The following is a 12379-nucleotide window of genomic DNA, read 5'->3' on the forward strand; positions in this document are numbered from 1 at the left end:
GGGGGTTCCCATGGAGGGGAGGTTGAGTCAGGTAGGTGTCAGGAGCCACCACGCAAAGCAGGGAGTGCAGAGACGTGCTGAAACACCAGAGGCTTTGAGGGTGATGGTCCAGCCCGGTGGTAATCCTTCACCACGGGGATTCTGTCTCAGGTTCTGAGAAGTCGGAAAGCTCATCATCATGGTCCCTGGAGAAGAGGAACCTGGGCTTCATACACACGTAAGCAACTGAGACGTCGAGGATTGGGGTGGTGGGTCCAGCCCAGTGCCTCCCAGGAAAGGCCTCACATCCTGTTGCTCAACTTCCTGGTGCTTTGAGGTTAGGGTGACACCCTGCAGCTGATCCAAGAGCTCGGGATAGCCACAGGAGCTGATGCATTCAAGGATGAGGATGGCCAGGCTCCAGGGGCTGCTATGGGTGCTCTTCATCTCAGGTAAGGCAAGGAAGGGGTATGAACAAGTGAGGCTTCTGGGGCAAGAGCTTGGGGAGTCCCTTTTCTAAAGGATTTTTTTTAAAACTTTAAAATGTTTTACTTAAAAGCAGAGAGAGAACCATCTGCTGGTTCATTCCTCAGCTCTAGCCCACTATGGCTGAGGTGAGAGCCAAGAACTGGGAATTTAATCTTCGGGTGGCAGGGACCCAATTACTTGAGGCCTCACCACCTGCACCCTCCATCAGCAGGAAGCTGGAGTCAGGAGTTGGAGTCAGGCCCTGTAGTAGGAGACCCAGGCTTCTTAATTGACATCTTAACCGCAAGGCGAAATGACTCCCAATAGATTTTTTTTCCTTTATTTTCCATCACGGGCTTTTGATACTGACAGTCTGTGATCATGTAGGATATAGGTCATTGGCTAAATGTTATTCCCCAGGGGCATCCTAGAAGCTGGCAGATATGCAATGGCTGAGGACACATCTGGCACCCAGTTTGGTGGAGGTCATGGCCTTGGGCCTCTGTTGTGTACAGGGGGATTGGAGGCCACTGTGACTGAGGACTGGAGGAGACCATGTCCCAGCTGTCCTTATGAAAAACATACGATGTGACAGTTGACACCTGCACTATGGATACCAGCCTATGTGGGTTGGCAAGAGAAAGGAAGACCTGGGTGAAGTGGAAAGCCAGGCTAGTCTTGGGAAGGAGCAAGAAACAGCAGGCGGACTGTTCTGCTTGGCTCTTCTGTTTGGACAGGCCATGAACCACATCTCACAGACACTGCTTGCAAGCCCTGCTTGGAGCTGGGGACAACAGACAGGTGGGCAGATGAGACTCAGGTCCTTGGGGCCCAGTACGACCCTCAGTGCTCCCTGCAGAGGATTCATTATTTTCTAACATATCATGAGGGATTCCTACGTTGCAATGGAGCATAGGCAATGCTTCAGCATCAATGTCTGACTGTCTCTTTTGGCTTGAGACAGGTAAGTTTGTCTGCAGACTCTCTTGCCTGTGGCTTCTGCCTTTTTCTGGGGAGCTGGCAAACCATGGGGGCTTTGTCTGGGATGTGAGTTTCAAGAGGGTGGCGACTGAGGGTGGAGCCCGTCCCAGAGCCCAGCGTGGGGCCAACACAGACAGACAGCTTTCCAGCACTGTCTGATGAAATGGGGAAGCCACTTGGCTTAAGCAAATCTGGTGTTTACTCGCTTCTTTCCTGGAGGGGTGTTCCTAGTGAGAGTCTGAGGGAATCCCCCAGGACAACTGCTAGTAAGGCTTTCTTAGAAGAATCTTGGAGCCAATGCTGTGGTACAGTGAGTTAAGCTCCCACTGGTGACATCAGCAGGCACAAATTTTAACTGCTCTGTTTCTGACCCAGCAGCCTGCTCATGTGCCTGGGTGAGCCACAGAAAATGGCCCAAGTGCTTGGGCCTCCTGCAACCATGTGGGAAACCCAGATGCAGTTCCTGGCTTCTGACTTTAGCCTGGAACAGCCATTTGGGGAATGAACCAATGGAAGGAAGATCTGGCTCTCCCTCTCTTTGTAACTCTCTGCCTTTTGAATAATAATTAAAAAAACTTACAGAAAAGATAGAGCAATTGAGGTCTGGCCCCAGATATGGTGGCCTTCAAGTCTTCAAAACCTGTGGGTGTCCTGGAGTTGGATCTTTAGGATGAGGTGGGCTGGGGGTACTGGAGCTGAGGGCCCATCCTGGTGGGCAGGAATGGGACTGTACCCAAGAGGCAGCTTGGGCATTTTCAGTGAGCATACCGGAAGCTATCATCCAAAGGTTAAAACAAGTGCAGCTGCAACAGTGTCAGTAACAGTGATAGTATTGGTAGTAGCTGGAATAATGGTATTAATGATGTCAGTAATATTAGAAACAGCAAGAATATCTGGCTTGGCATGGTGGCCCGGTGGCTGAAGTCCTTGCCTTGAATAAGCTGGGGCCCCATATGGACACTGGTTCTAATTCCAGCAGCCCTGCTTCCAATCCAGCTCCCTGCTTGTGGCCTGGGAAAGCAGTGGAGGACGACCCAAAGCCTTGGGACCCTGCACCCATGTGGGAGACCTGGAGGAGGTTCCTGGTTCCTGGCTTCGGATTGGCGCAGCACCAGCCGCTGCGGTCACTTGGGGAGTGAATCATCGGACAAAAGAACTTCCTTTCTGTCTCTCCTCCTCTCTGTATATCTGAATTTGCAATAAAAATAAACTTAAAAAAACTTTAAAAAAAAGAAATAGCAAGAGTATTAATGACAGCAGTGATGTTAGTAACAGCTGCAGTATTAGTAACAGTAGCATTAGCCATCGCAGTAGTACTAACAATAGTAGTTGTATTTTTTAAAAAAAGATGCATTTATTTTTATTGGAAAGGCAGATTTACAGAAAGAGGAAAGATAGAGAAAAAGATCTTCCATCTGCTGATTCATTCCCCAAGTGACCACAAAGGCCAGAGCTGAGTTGATTCAAAGCCAGGAACCAGGAGTTTCTTTTGGGTATCCCACATGGGTGCAAGGTCCCAAGGCTTTGGACCAGCCTCTGCTGCTTTCCCAGGCCACAAGCAGGGAGCTGGATCAGAAGTGGAGCAGCTGGGATACAAACCAGCTCCCACATGGGATCCTGGTGCTTGCAAGGGGAGGATTAGCTAACTGAGCCATTGTACAGGCCCAGCAGCAGTGGTGTTAATGATGGCAGTGACCATCAATGATGGTGGTGACCTGCAGTGATCCAGTCTGACCCTGGGTTATTGGTGTTGGTGTTCCATGGAGGAAGGCATCCAGGCCTGAGTAACCAACCTGGATTCCTAATCACAGAGCCCTGTGTGCCCAGCTGAAGGTCCCTTACCTGATTCTTCTCATTTCCATGCTGCATGGCCTCCCCGATGAGCAGGGCTCCCTAGCTCCAGGCAAGAGGATCTTCCTCAACTCCACAAGGTCAGACTGGCTTATTTTTCCTGGGTGTGTGGAAACTGCTGTCCAGTGAGTCTGCTGCCACTGAGAATGGGTCGGCTCCCCCAGGAGGGGCTGGGGCATGATTCTCCTAGAAAGAGTGTTCTAATACCCAAGCAAGGGAGACATCGGTGCCGGAAGGTCAGCCAACATCTCCCTCGCCCTCAAGATGTCTTCCTTACCAGTTGTCCCATGAACTGGTGCGCTGGTTGCTCTGCCCTGGCTTAGAGGCAATCTGTCTGCCAAGAGCCAATCTTTCCAGCCATTCATGCCCTGTTTGTGCCTCCCTGCAATATTCTCTGGTCCTGGCCACTCAAGGTCTTCTTAGCACAATGTCCCCGTTCTGTCTTCAGCCAGGTCATCTTCTTCTTCCTCCTCCTCCTCCTCGTCTTCCTCATCTTCCTCCTCGTCTCCACCTCGTCTCTTCCTCTTCTCTTCTTTCCTTCTCCTCATCATCCTCTTCCTCCTCCTCTTTCTTCTTCTTCTAACATCTAGGAATGACAAGTTCTTAAAATTTTAAAAAATATGTATTTTTTGAAAGGCAGATTTCACAGACAGGAGAGGTAGAGAGAGGGAAAAACAAAAAACAAAAAACTTCTACCTGCTGATTCATTCCCCACATGGTCCCAACAGTTGAAGCTGAGCTGATCTGAAGTCAGGAGCCAGGAGCATCCTCTGGGTCTCTCATGTGGATGCAGGGGCCAAAGGTCTCAGGCCATCCTCCTCTGCTTTCCCAGGCCACAGGCAGGGAGCTGGATGGGAAGTAGAGCAACTGGGACATAAACTGATGACTGTAAGGGATGCCATTGCTGTAGGCAGAGAATTAGCTGGCTGTGCCACCATGCCTATACCTAAAATTTGATTTTTATGGAGCATTTGCAGTTTGGTTCTTCTAGTGAGAAAACAGAACAAGCCTGCTTTGCCATGGAAAGATCTGAGGCCCAGTGCCAGCTTGCAGGAAACATGTTGTCTTCAAGGGCCTCATCTGGAAAAAGCATTTACAAGGACCAGTGGCTCCTCTAGCCTTTTTTTTTTTTTTCCAAAGAAGAAGTCTTTGTCGCAGAGTTTAACCCTCTTTTCTGCTCACAGGGCTGCAAGCTGTGACACAAAACTACGAGGAAGAGTATGTACTGGAAGTGGGGCAGAACTTCACGGTGAGCTGTCCCTTCAACATCCAGAAGTATGCTGACAGCCGGAAGGCTTGGCAGAAGCTGGAGACTGGTCAGGAGCCCTTGACCCTGCTGGTCACAGAGAGGTCTATGGGGAAGCCCAATAAAGTTCAGATGGGGAGGTATGAACTGGAAGATGTCCCTTATGAAGCCATGCTGCACGTCCGCTTGGTCCATGTTCAGGTGGAAGACTCGGGCCTGTATCGCTGCATCATCTACCAGCCCCCCAGGGAGCCCGTTGTTCTGTTCCATCCTGTGCGCCTGCGCGTGAGCCGCGGTGAGTGACCTAGGTGTGGATAGAGGGAGGCAGCCAGATGAGATTGCGGGCTGTGGTGGGAGAAGCAGTCGAGCTGTGAGCCATGTCCCTGGGCTCCAGCCAGGTAGCCTGACTCCTCCCAGAAGCTCCGTATTGGAGGATGCAAGAGGTGTTTGCTCTGGTAGTGAGCTAGGTAGGGCTTTTGTGCTTGGGGTTCCTCCCCCCACCACTAGGGAACCGGGGCTGCTTGGGGCGTGGTTACTGGAATCAGGGCTTTAGGAAAAGGCAAGTGGCAGACTAGGGCCTCTGGAGGACAAGTTGGGCCCACGCTTCACGTCGCTAGTTAGAGTCACTTCTTCAGAAGCCTCCTGTCTTCTGTGGGGTGCGTTAGGTGGCCCTCCCATGAACATCAAAAAGCACAGTGGCTTCTCTGACCTCACTGTGGCCAGCTGCAGACCACCCCAGGATCCTATTGCAAGGCAGAGCCTGGTTCAGGAGGTCAAAGCCAGGACCCTAGAGTCTGACTTTCTTATCAGTTCCAAAGTGATGTTGATGCCACAGGTGCATGGCTCTCATTTTGGGGGTATAAGCCTCCAGAACTCATTTTGTGCCCCATCTTGCGAGCCAGATGATTGCACTGGATCCTATAGGCTGTTTAATTCACCCGTGTAGCGCCTGTGCCCTGTTGAGCTGTATATCACCAGTTCCCGTTCTAATGTCCGGTACATGTTAGATTCTTAATAGATGTTGAATTAAGACCTGATGAATTAAGAAAGGCACAGGAAAGGGAAATAGGGTCTAATTTCCAGTGCCACAGGAGTTGTGAGCCTAAGGAGGACAAGTTCCAGATGTGATTACATGAATGAAAGAGGACTTGCATCCCAACATGTCTGAGGTACTGGTGAATGAAAGGTGGAATTCATGGTCCAACGCGCAGTACCGAGGACATCACTGTTGGAGATGGGGAGGGGGTGCCTAGGTTTGCAGAGTAGCAGACAGTGCATTTCCAATCATGTGAATGCCTGAAGCTTTCTTCTTCTCGAATCCTCCCTTCCTATTTCTGTCCTGCTCTTTCTCCTTTTTCCCCTTTCCTTCTTCCTGTCTCTGGTCCCACACTATTTCTTGGATTTTAGCAACAGAAAAACTTGTTTCTTGAGTGGCTGTTTTTATTTCACTCCATAAACTCTACTGGCTACCCACCATCCATTCATCCTCCTATCATAGATCTTTATATCTACCTAGCATTTATCTGTCATCATCTCCCTATGAATCCATCCATTCAATGTGCCTTCTCGCATTTCTTTCAGTTCCCTCTACCTTCCACAAGAGTTCTACACAATACCCGACTCCAACCTACATGTTTGCTCCTATCACACCCTACACCTCACCCGGAACTGTGGACCAACCTTCACCCACGCCAGTTACCATTGCCTCCACTCCTACCCCTGTACTCCATCTTAAAGATGTGACACATGTCACCAGGTATGGTTCTTAGGTCTCTAACCTGAGCAGGGAGTCCCTTGTCCGGCAGCCTTGTGTTAAGTGTGTGTGTGTGTGTGTGTGTGTGTGGAGAGGGAAGCCTGGGAAAGATAGGGCAGGAGTAGGCTTGAACTCCCTCTGGCAAGCTGGGTTCCCCAGATGGCAGCAGGGAGGGAGAGATGAAGAGATGCTGCAACTCCCCTGGTGCAACCAGGAAGAGCAAGGTGAGGGAAGCGGCACCTGTGCCGAAGTCCAGTGCCCCTCAGCCAGCCCAGGGTCTGATGGTGGATGAGGGACTGCACTGTGAGTGACGGGCCTGGGTGCTGATGTCAGCCAGGTGGACTGTGTGGCTTTGGGCAAGGCAGGACCCTGCTCTGGCATCTTTTTCTGCCCCCACAACAGAGAAGTTAAGGGGCAGAGTTGGGGGAGCGCTTGGAACCCAGCAACCCTTAGCAGCTGTTGTAAGCTGGGAATTCTGACCCTCTCCCTGCCCCTCATCTCTGGGGGTGCTTGTGAGAGCTCTGTGTGTGTGGGCTCAGTGTAGAGCTAACTCAACATGCAGGCCCCTCTTCAGTTTTTATTCAATGTTGGCTCATCTTAGAATATGTTTGTCATTAAATATTGAATTAACAGAGAAAGAGATAACTCTTCCATATTCCTATTAATCTAACTTGGCTTTTTTCTCCATATTGTCTTCCAGTCTACTTAATCCTATGCCTGTATTAACATAGCAATAATTCTCATTATACACATGTCATTGTTTTCCCTGCTGAAAGTATTCTTTGTTCTTACTACCCAGACTTCATTGTAATGTCAATGAATGCACATTTTTCCATCAATTGGAAAAGCTATAGCACACATAACCATTGGCCTATTCTTAGACAATGATGCACTGCTTTTCAAAAATTATTGTTTTATGATACAGTTTAATAGGCGCTGGGATCTCCCTTCCCACTCCCCAAGTTCCCTTCCCCTCTTCAGTCTTACAATGGATGTCTTACGTAATTTTCCACAAGTCCATCATGTTTTCACTGAGGTGTCTCCCAACAATGAAGGAGATTATCAGTCATTTCATTGTGCATCCTTGTAGTGCATACGTGAGGACTTACTTCTCTGTTTCCACCTATGAACATATTAATTTCTGCTACATTTCCATAATCATCCCCTTGAGTACAGTCCACCATGGGGAGAAAAAAAAATAGTGAGCCTTCATCCACATGAAGTTAATGAACATATAACTAATGTGGTATCAATGGTATTAATGTGACTCTAGTGTGGTGAAAAAGAGTGTCCGACATCTTCACTGTAGGAATAAATGCCAGCGTGTGTTCCGAGGCACGAATGACGGTACAGTGAGGACTAGATCCTCGTTACTTATGGGCAGCAGCAATAACAATGATAAAAGGAACATTAACAATCTCAGGTGATTACAAGCAATCAGTCTCTTATGGAAGATTGATTAATGGGTTATATTGCAAGGTCTTATTACAAAGGGTACAAATAACTAGGAGGTGCAATAAGGTAGAATTCACAGGTAAAATCCTTAGATTTGATATCATATTATCTTATATTAGAGCAAACAAATGATATCTGACCTTTTGGGATTGACTCATTTCCCTTAGCATAATGGTCTCCAGTTTGGCCCATTTGGCCATAAACAATTGCATTTCAATTTTTTAAAAATTAGTTGAGTATATTCCCTAGTGTAGATGGAGGTAGAGCCCTGGCTGGGGAGCCCAGAATGGGGAGCTCTGGGTCAGAGGGCTGAAGATAGGGCAGAGAGGCTGGTACTATGGAGGGTGCTGTTGGCACTGACCGCCCAAAGTGAGAGAGATGCTGCTCCCACTCTGTTGCCTGCCCACTATCACTTGCCCCCTGCCCCCCTTCAGTGTCTCCAGTGGCTGAACTTGACCACACAGCTTTGGGGATGTAAGGTCAGGGTCCCAGGCTGGGGTAGACTTCAGCACCAAGGGGCCATTTACCCCTTTAAGTTGCTTATACGTGGCTTCCCTCCCTGCTAATGTGTCCTTCTATGTTCAATTACGTGACATTAGCACTGAGCCTGGGCTTCTGTTTGTTCTCCAACTATCTATTTCTCTTGTGTCTTGGTAGAGTCCTTGTACTCTCATCCCCAAGTACCTGTGGATTGAATGGGAGGATTCTTGAATTTGTAGCTCCCTTTCTTAATGATGTACTTCTAGAGTTGTATGGGACTTTTAGAATCATTTTTACTACAATCTCTAAGAATGCACAATGGGATCCAATCTGGACTGGAGTCTTCTTGGTTTACAGGTTGGGGGAACTAAGACTACCAAGAGCAGGTGACCACCGCTGGAAGTAATTGCTGTAGACAGGGTTCTTGGCTCAGGATCCCATACTGTCTACTGCATCACAAAGAAGGAAGCCATGGCCAGGCAGGCTGGCTATTTCCCCAAGGCCTCCCAGGGACCCTGGTGTCTGCTAACAATCTTTGTAATGTGTCATTTTAGGAAACAGGACAAAGTGAAGTGCATGGGAGGCAGACACTAGGGGGAAGTTGCTTGGGAAAGCCGAGGCAATGAGATCAGGGCATGGAGGATTCCATGTGTGCTCCTCTGGGGACGCCCCACTGCTGGAGCATCATCCAGTCTCCTCTCTTTCTCTCTCCCTAGGATCTCTACATTTGGCATTGTCATCCTCGTGGCCTGTGGACTCCTGAGCAAGAGCCTGGTCTTCACTGCCCTGTTGGCAATCACCCAAAGGTCATTTTCACCCTAGAGTTGTGAACTCATAGAGTGACCTTGGCGGTGGACATTTAGCTGCTTGAGCTGCCCACATCTCATAGTGAAGCATCTGGGTTCAAGTCCCAGTTGTAGTGTCAATCCAGCTTCCTGCTAATGTACTCCCTTGGAGGCAGCAGGTGATGGATGGAGGACTTGGATCCCTGTCACCCACGTAGGAGACCTGGATTGGATTTCAGGGTCCTGGCTCTAGCTGCTGTGGCAACTGGGGAGTGAACTGTTGGATGGAAGATCATCTCTCTCTGTTTGGTTCCTTTCCCTGTCTTTCAAACAAACAAACAAATAAATAACTTAAAAATAAAGCAACAAGGCAAAGGTGACTCCAGATTGGACCCACCTGGAGTAACCTTGATCCTGCATGCCTGGCAAGGGCAGCGGGTGACTTCAGGGGGCCTGCATGGGTGCTACTCACAGCAGCAGAGGTGACTCCAGATTGGGCAGCCTGGGCACCATTGGCACGCGGGCCAAGCCCTTGGGCTGCCTGGCTGTGACACACTCTAGGGACTTGAGTGTATGGGTTTACATGGGGTATGGTCTATGCCACAAATGAGGCTGACAGGGACCTCAGATTCATGTCCAGGTGAGGAATAACTATTGAGGGACATACATGGACAAGGTCACTGTACTTTCAGGTAAGTGAGAGTACTGAGACTGAGCAGTTTGGAGGGGGTAAACAAGAAGACCTTTAAAGGTTAGTCTGAAGCACCAGCACACATGGGAAATCTTAGTTGGGGTAGTTAGCAACGACCATCACCAAATACTACTCACTGGCACACATTAAAGCTAGAGCTGGGGACCTACCTGGCAGGGTTAGATTGTAGTACTCACCAGTGAGAGATGGAACAGGGGCAGATAAGGTTAGGCTGGGCCATGACACTAACCAACACGTGAGAGAATGAGATCTGGGGGCAGAATATGTTGGGGGATATATGGGCTCACTGCAGTCCAAATGTAATCTCTGCCGACACATGCAAGATCTGTGGCTGGTGTCAGGCTTGGCTGGGGAGCTAAGGGGATGCCCCGGCTGAGTTGAGATTTCCACCATCATTGGCACGAGAGCTGGAATAGAGGCAGTGGGCTGGGCTGGACATGGCCGTAGACTCCCTCGACATGGGTGTGGACTGGGTCTGGGGAGCTCCAGACTGGGCTGAACTCCAGTACCCACTGGTAATCATGGGGGTCAGGGTAGGTGTAGAATGGGCTTGGCTAGGCCTTAACTCCCACTGAACCACGTGGGAGGTGTGACTGCGTATGAACCAGGTGTGGCTGGGCTGCAACACCCAATAGTAAGAACTGGAAACGGTGTTGGTCAGTTGGGCAGGGACACTGTTCCTGCCATGACAAGTGGTAGACAAAGCCAACCTGGGCCAAGGACCTGCTAGTGTGTTTGAGATCTGCCACTGAGAGGAGATCCAGTAGAGGAGTTTGGGGAACTCCTTTGTCGGGATGCAGTCCCTGTATGTGAGTGCAAGAAGCAAGGCAAGAAGCAGCTCAAACCATGCTAGGTTATAGTACTTACTGGCATACATGTGGGTTAGGTCTGGGAGTGGCCAGACCAGGACAATTCATAACATCCACTGGCAGATCTCAGAACAAGGATGGGGTGCAGGATAGGCCAGGTCGGGCCAACAAGTTCACATTAGCGCCAGAACTGGAGGCTGGCTGGACTGGACTAAGCTGTATCACCCACCAGCAGGAGCTGGCCCTGGGGATACATTGGACAGACCCATGTTGAAGCGCCAGCTGGTGGATGCTGAGGTGAAGCAGGCTGTGCCAATCTGATCACGGTGATGCTGGATCCATGAGCCCTGGGGGCGGAGGCTTGCCTGGCTCAGGTTCTTAGGCCTACCTGCGTGGTGGGTGCTGGATCTGTGAGCCCCAGGAATGGGAGTCTGGCTGGGCTTGGGTCACCTGGCCTGGGTCCTTGCCACCTGAGCTCTGGGGTTGGAGTGAGGTTTGGTGGGGCCTGGGTCACCTGGCCCAGATCCCTCAGCCTGCTTGTGCAGTGGGAACTGGGTCCGTGAGCCCCTGGTAGGAATGCTGAATCCATGAGCCCTATGGTGGTGGTCTGGTGGGGCTTGGTTCTCCTGCCCCAGATCCCTGAGACCACCTAAATTGTGGGTGCCAGGTCTGTGAGTCTCGGGTGGGGTGTCTGGTGGGGCTTGGGTTGCTTGGCCTGGGTCCTTAGGCCCACCTGTGCAGTGGGTGCAGGATCTGTGAGCCCTGGGAACAGGGGATCCAGCAGGTTCCAGGTCTCCCAGCCTGAGTCCTTAGGCCCACCTGCATGGTGGGAGCCAGATTTGTGAGCCACAGGGATGGGGTCCAGCAGGTTCCAGGTCACCTGGCCCTGGGACTTGAGCCTGCCTATGCAGTGGGTGCTGGGTCCATGAGCTCTGGGTGTTGGGGGTCCTGCTGGACCTGGGTACTTGATTCTGCTTGCATGGTGGATGCCTGGTCTAGGAGCCTTGGGGGCGGTGGGTCTTGAGGGGCCTGGGTTTCCTGGCCTGGGTCTTTGGGCCTGTCTGCAAAGGCTTGATTGCCTCAGTGCAGGAGAAGGCAGTCTATTGGAGCCTGCAGAGGATATCTGGTGCCTGGCAGAGAAAGGAGAACAGAGCAAATTGGGACATGTGCCCCAACCAAATGATGACAGCAAAAATCGGGGTGAAAGGAGATCCTAAGGAGGACTGTGTCAGCCAGTGGACATAGGAAGGGTTCTCTCATCCTTTAGTCAGCAAGATCAACAGCATTTCAGAATTATCGAAGCTACTTGGGCAGAACTCTAGGACCATGAGCCACATTGGGACCCTGGGTTGATGTTGGGTGGCTGGTCCCCGACCCTGGATATTGGAACAGTTGGGAGGCTGGGTATGGTTTTGCCCATTATCTCTTCCCTTTCCCCAGATACAGGAAGAAGAAATGAAAAAAAATGCAAAGAGGGAATCTCAACTGTACTTGATCAGTGGATATGCAACAAGGTGGAATATTCCACATGGGGGGAGGGCGGGGGGGAGGGGTGGGGTGATTCCCAGTTCCAATGAAACTGTATCACATCATACAATGTAATCAATGAATAAAAAAAATAAAAAATATATAAAAAAATGGAAACAGTGATCACACCCTTTCCCTTCTAATCTTTAATGCCTCCTACTCTGATCAACAATGTAAACATTATTGAGAGTAGAAATTAAAAAAATAAAATAAAATAAAGCAACGTTAGATGGATTCATGGTCTCTGAGCTTCAGTCACATCCAGTTTTACCCAGAGGAACAGGGTGGTGGATAGGGATAGGAAATGAATTTGTGACCACAGGTTACTTCCGA

The 12379-nt window shown here is 50.0% G+C and overlaps 1 protein-coding gene across 1 annotated transcript; it reads left to right on the plus strand.

The window, feature by feature from the left end:
* Window positions 1–309: 309 nt before the first annotated feature.
* LOC101527822 (triggering receptor expressed on myeloid cells 1) lies at window positions 310–9390 on the plus strand. The gene is made up of 4 exons (XM_004590501.4): window positions 310–431; window positions 4464–4820; window positions 6107–6281; window positions 8930–9390. Exons 1-4 carry the CDS (start codon window positions 371–373, stop codon window positions 9033–9035), a joined length of 699 nt encoding a protein of 232 aa, XP_004590558.3. The 5' UTR covers window positions 310–370; the 3' UTR covers window positions 9036–9390.
* Window positions 9391–12379: the final 2989 nt, after the last annotated feature.

The sequence above is a fragment of the Ochotona princeps genome, chromosome 1 (assembly GCF_030435755.1).
Source record: "Ochotona princeps isolate mOchPri1 chromosome 1, mOchPri1.hap1, whole genome shotgun sequence".
NCBI classification, from domain to species: domain Eukaryota; kingdom Metazoa; phylum Chordata; class Mammalia; order Lagomorpha; family Ochotonidae; genus Ochotona; species Ochotona princeps.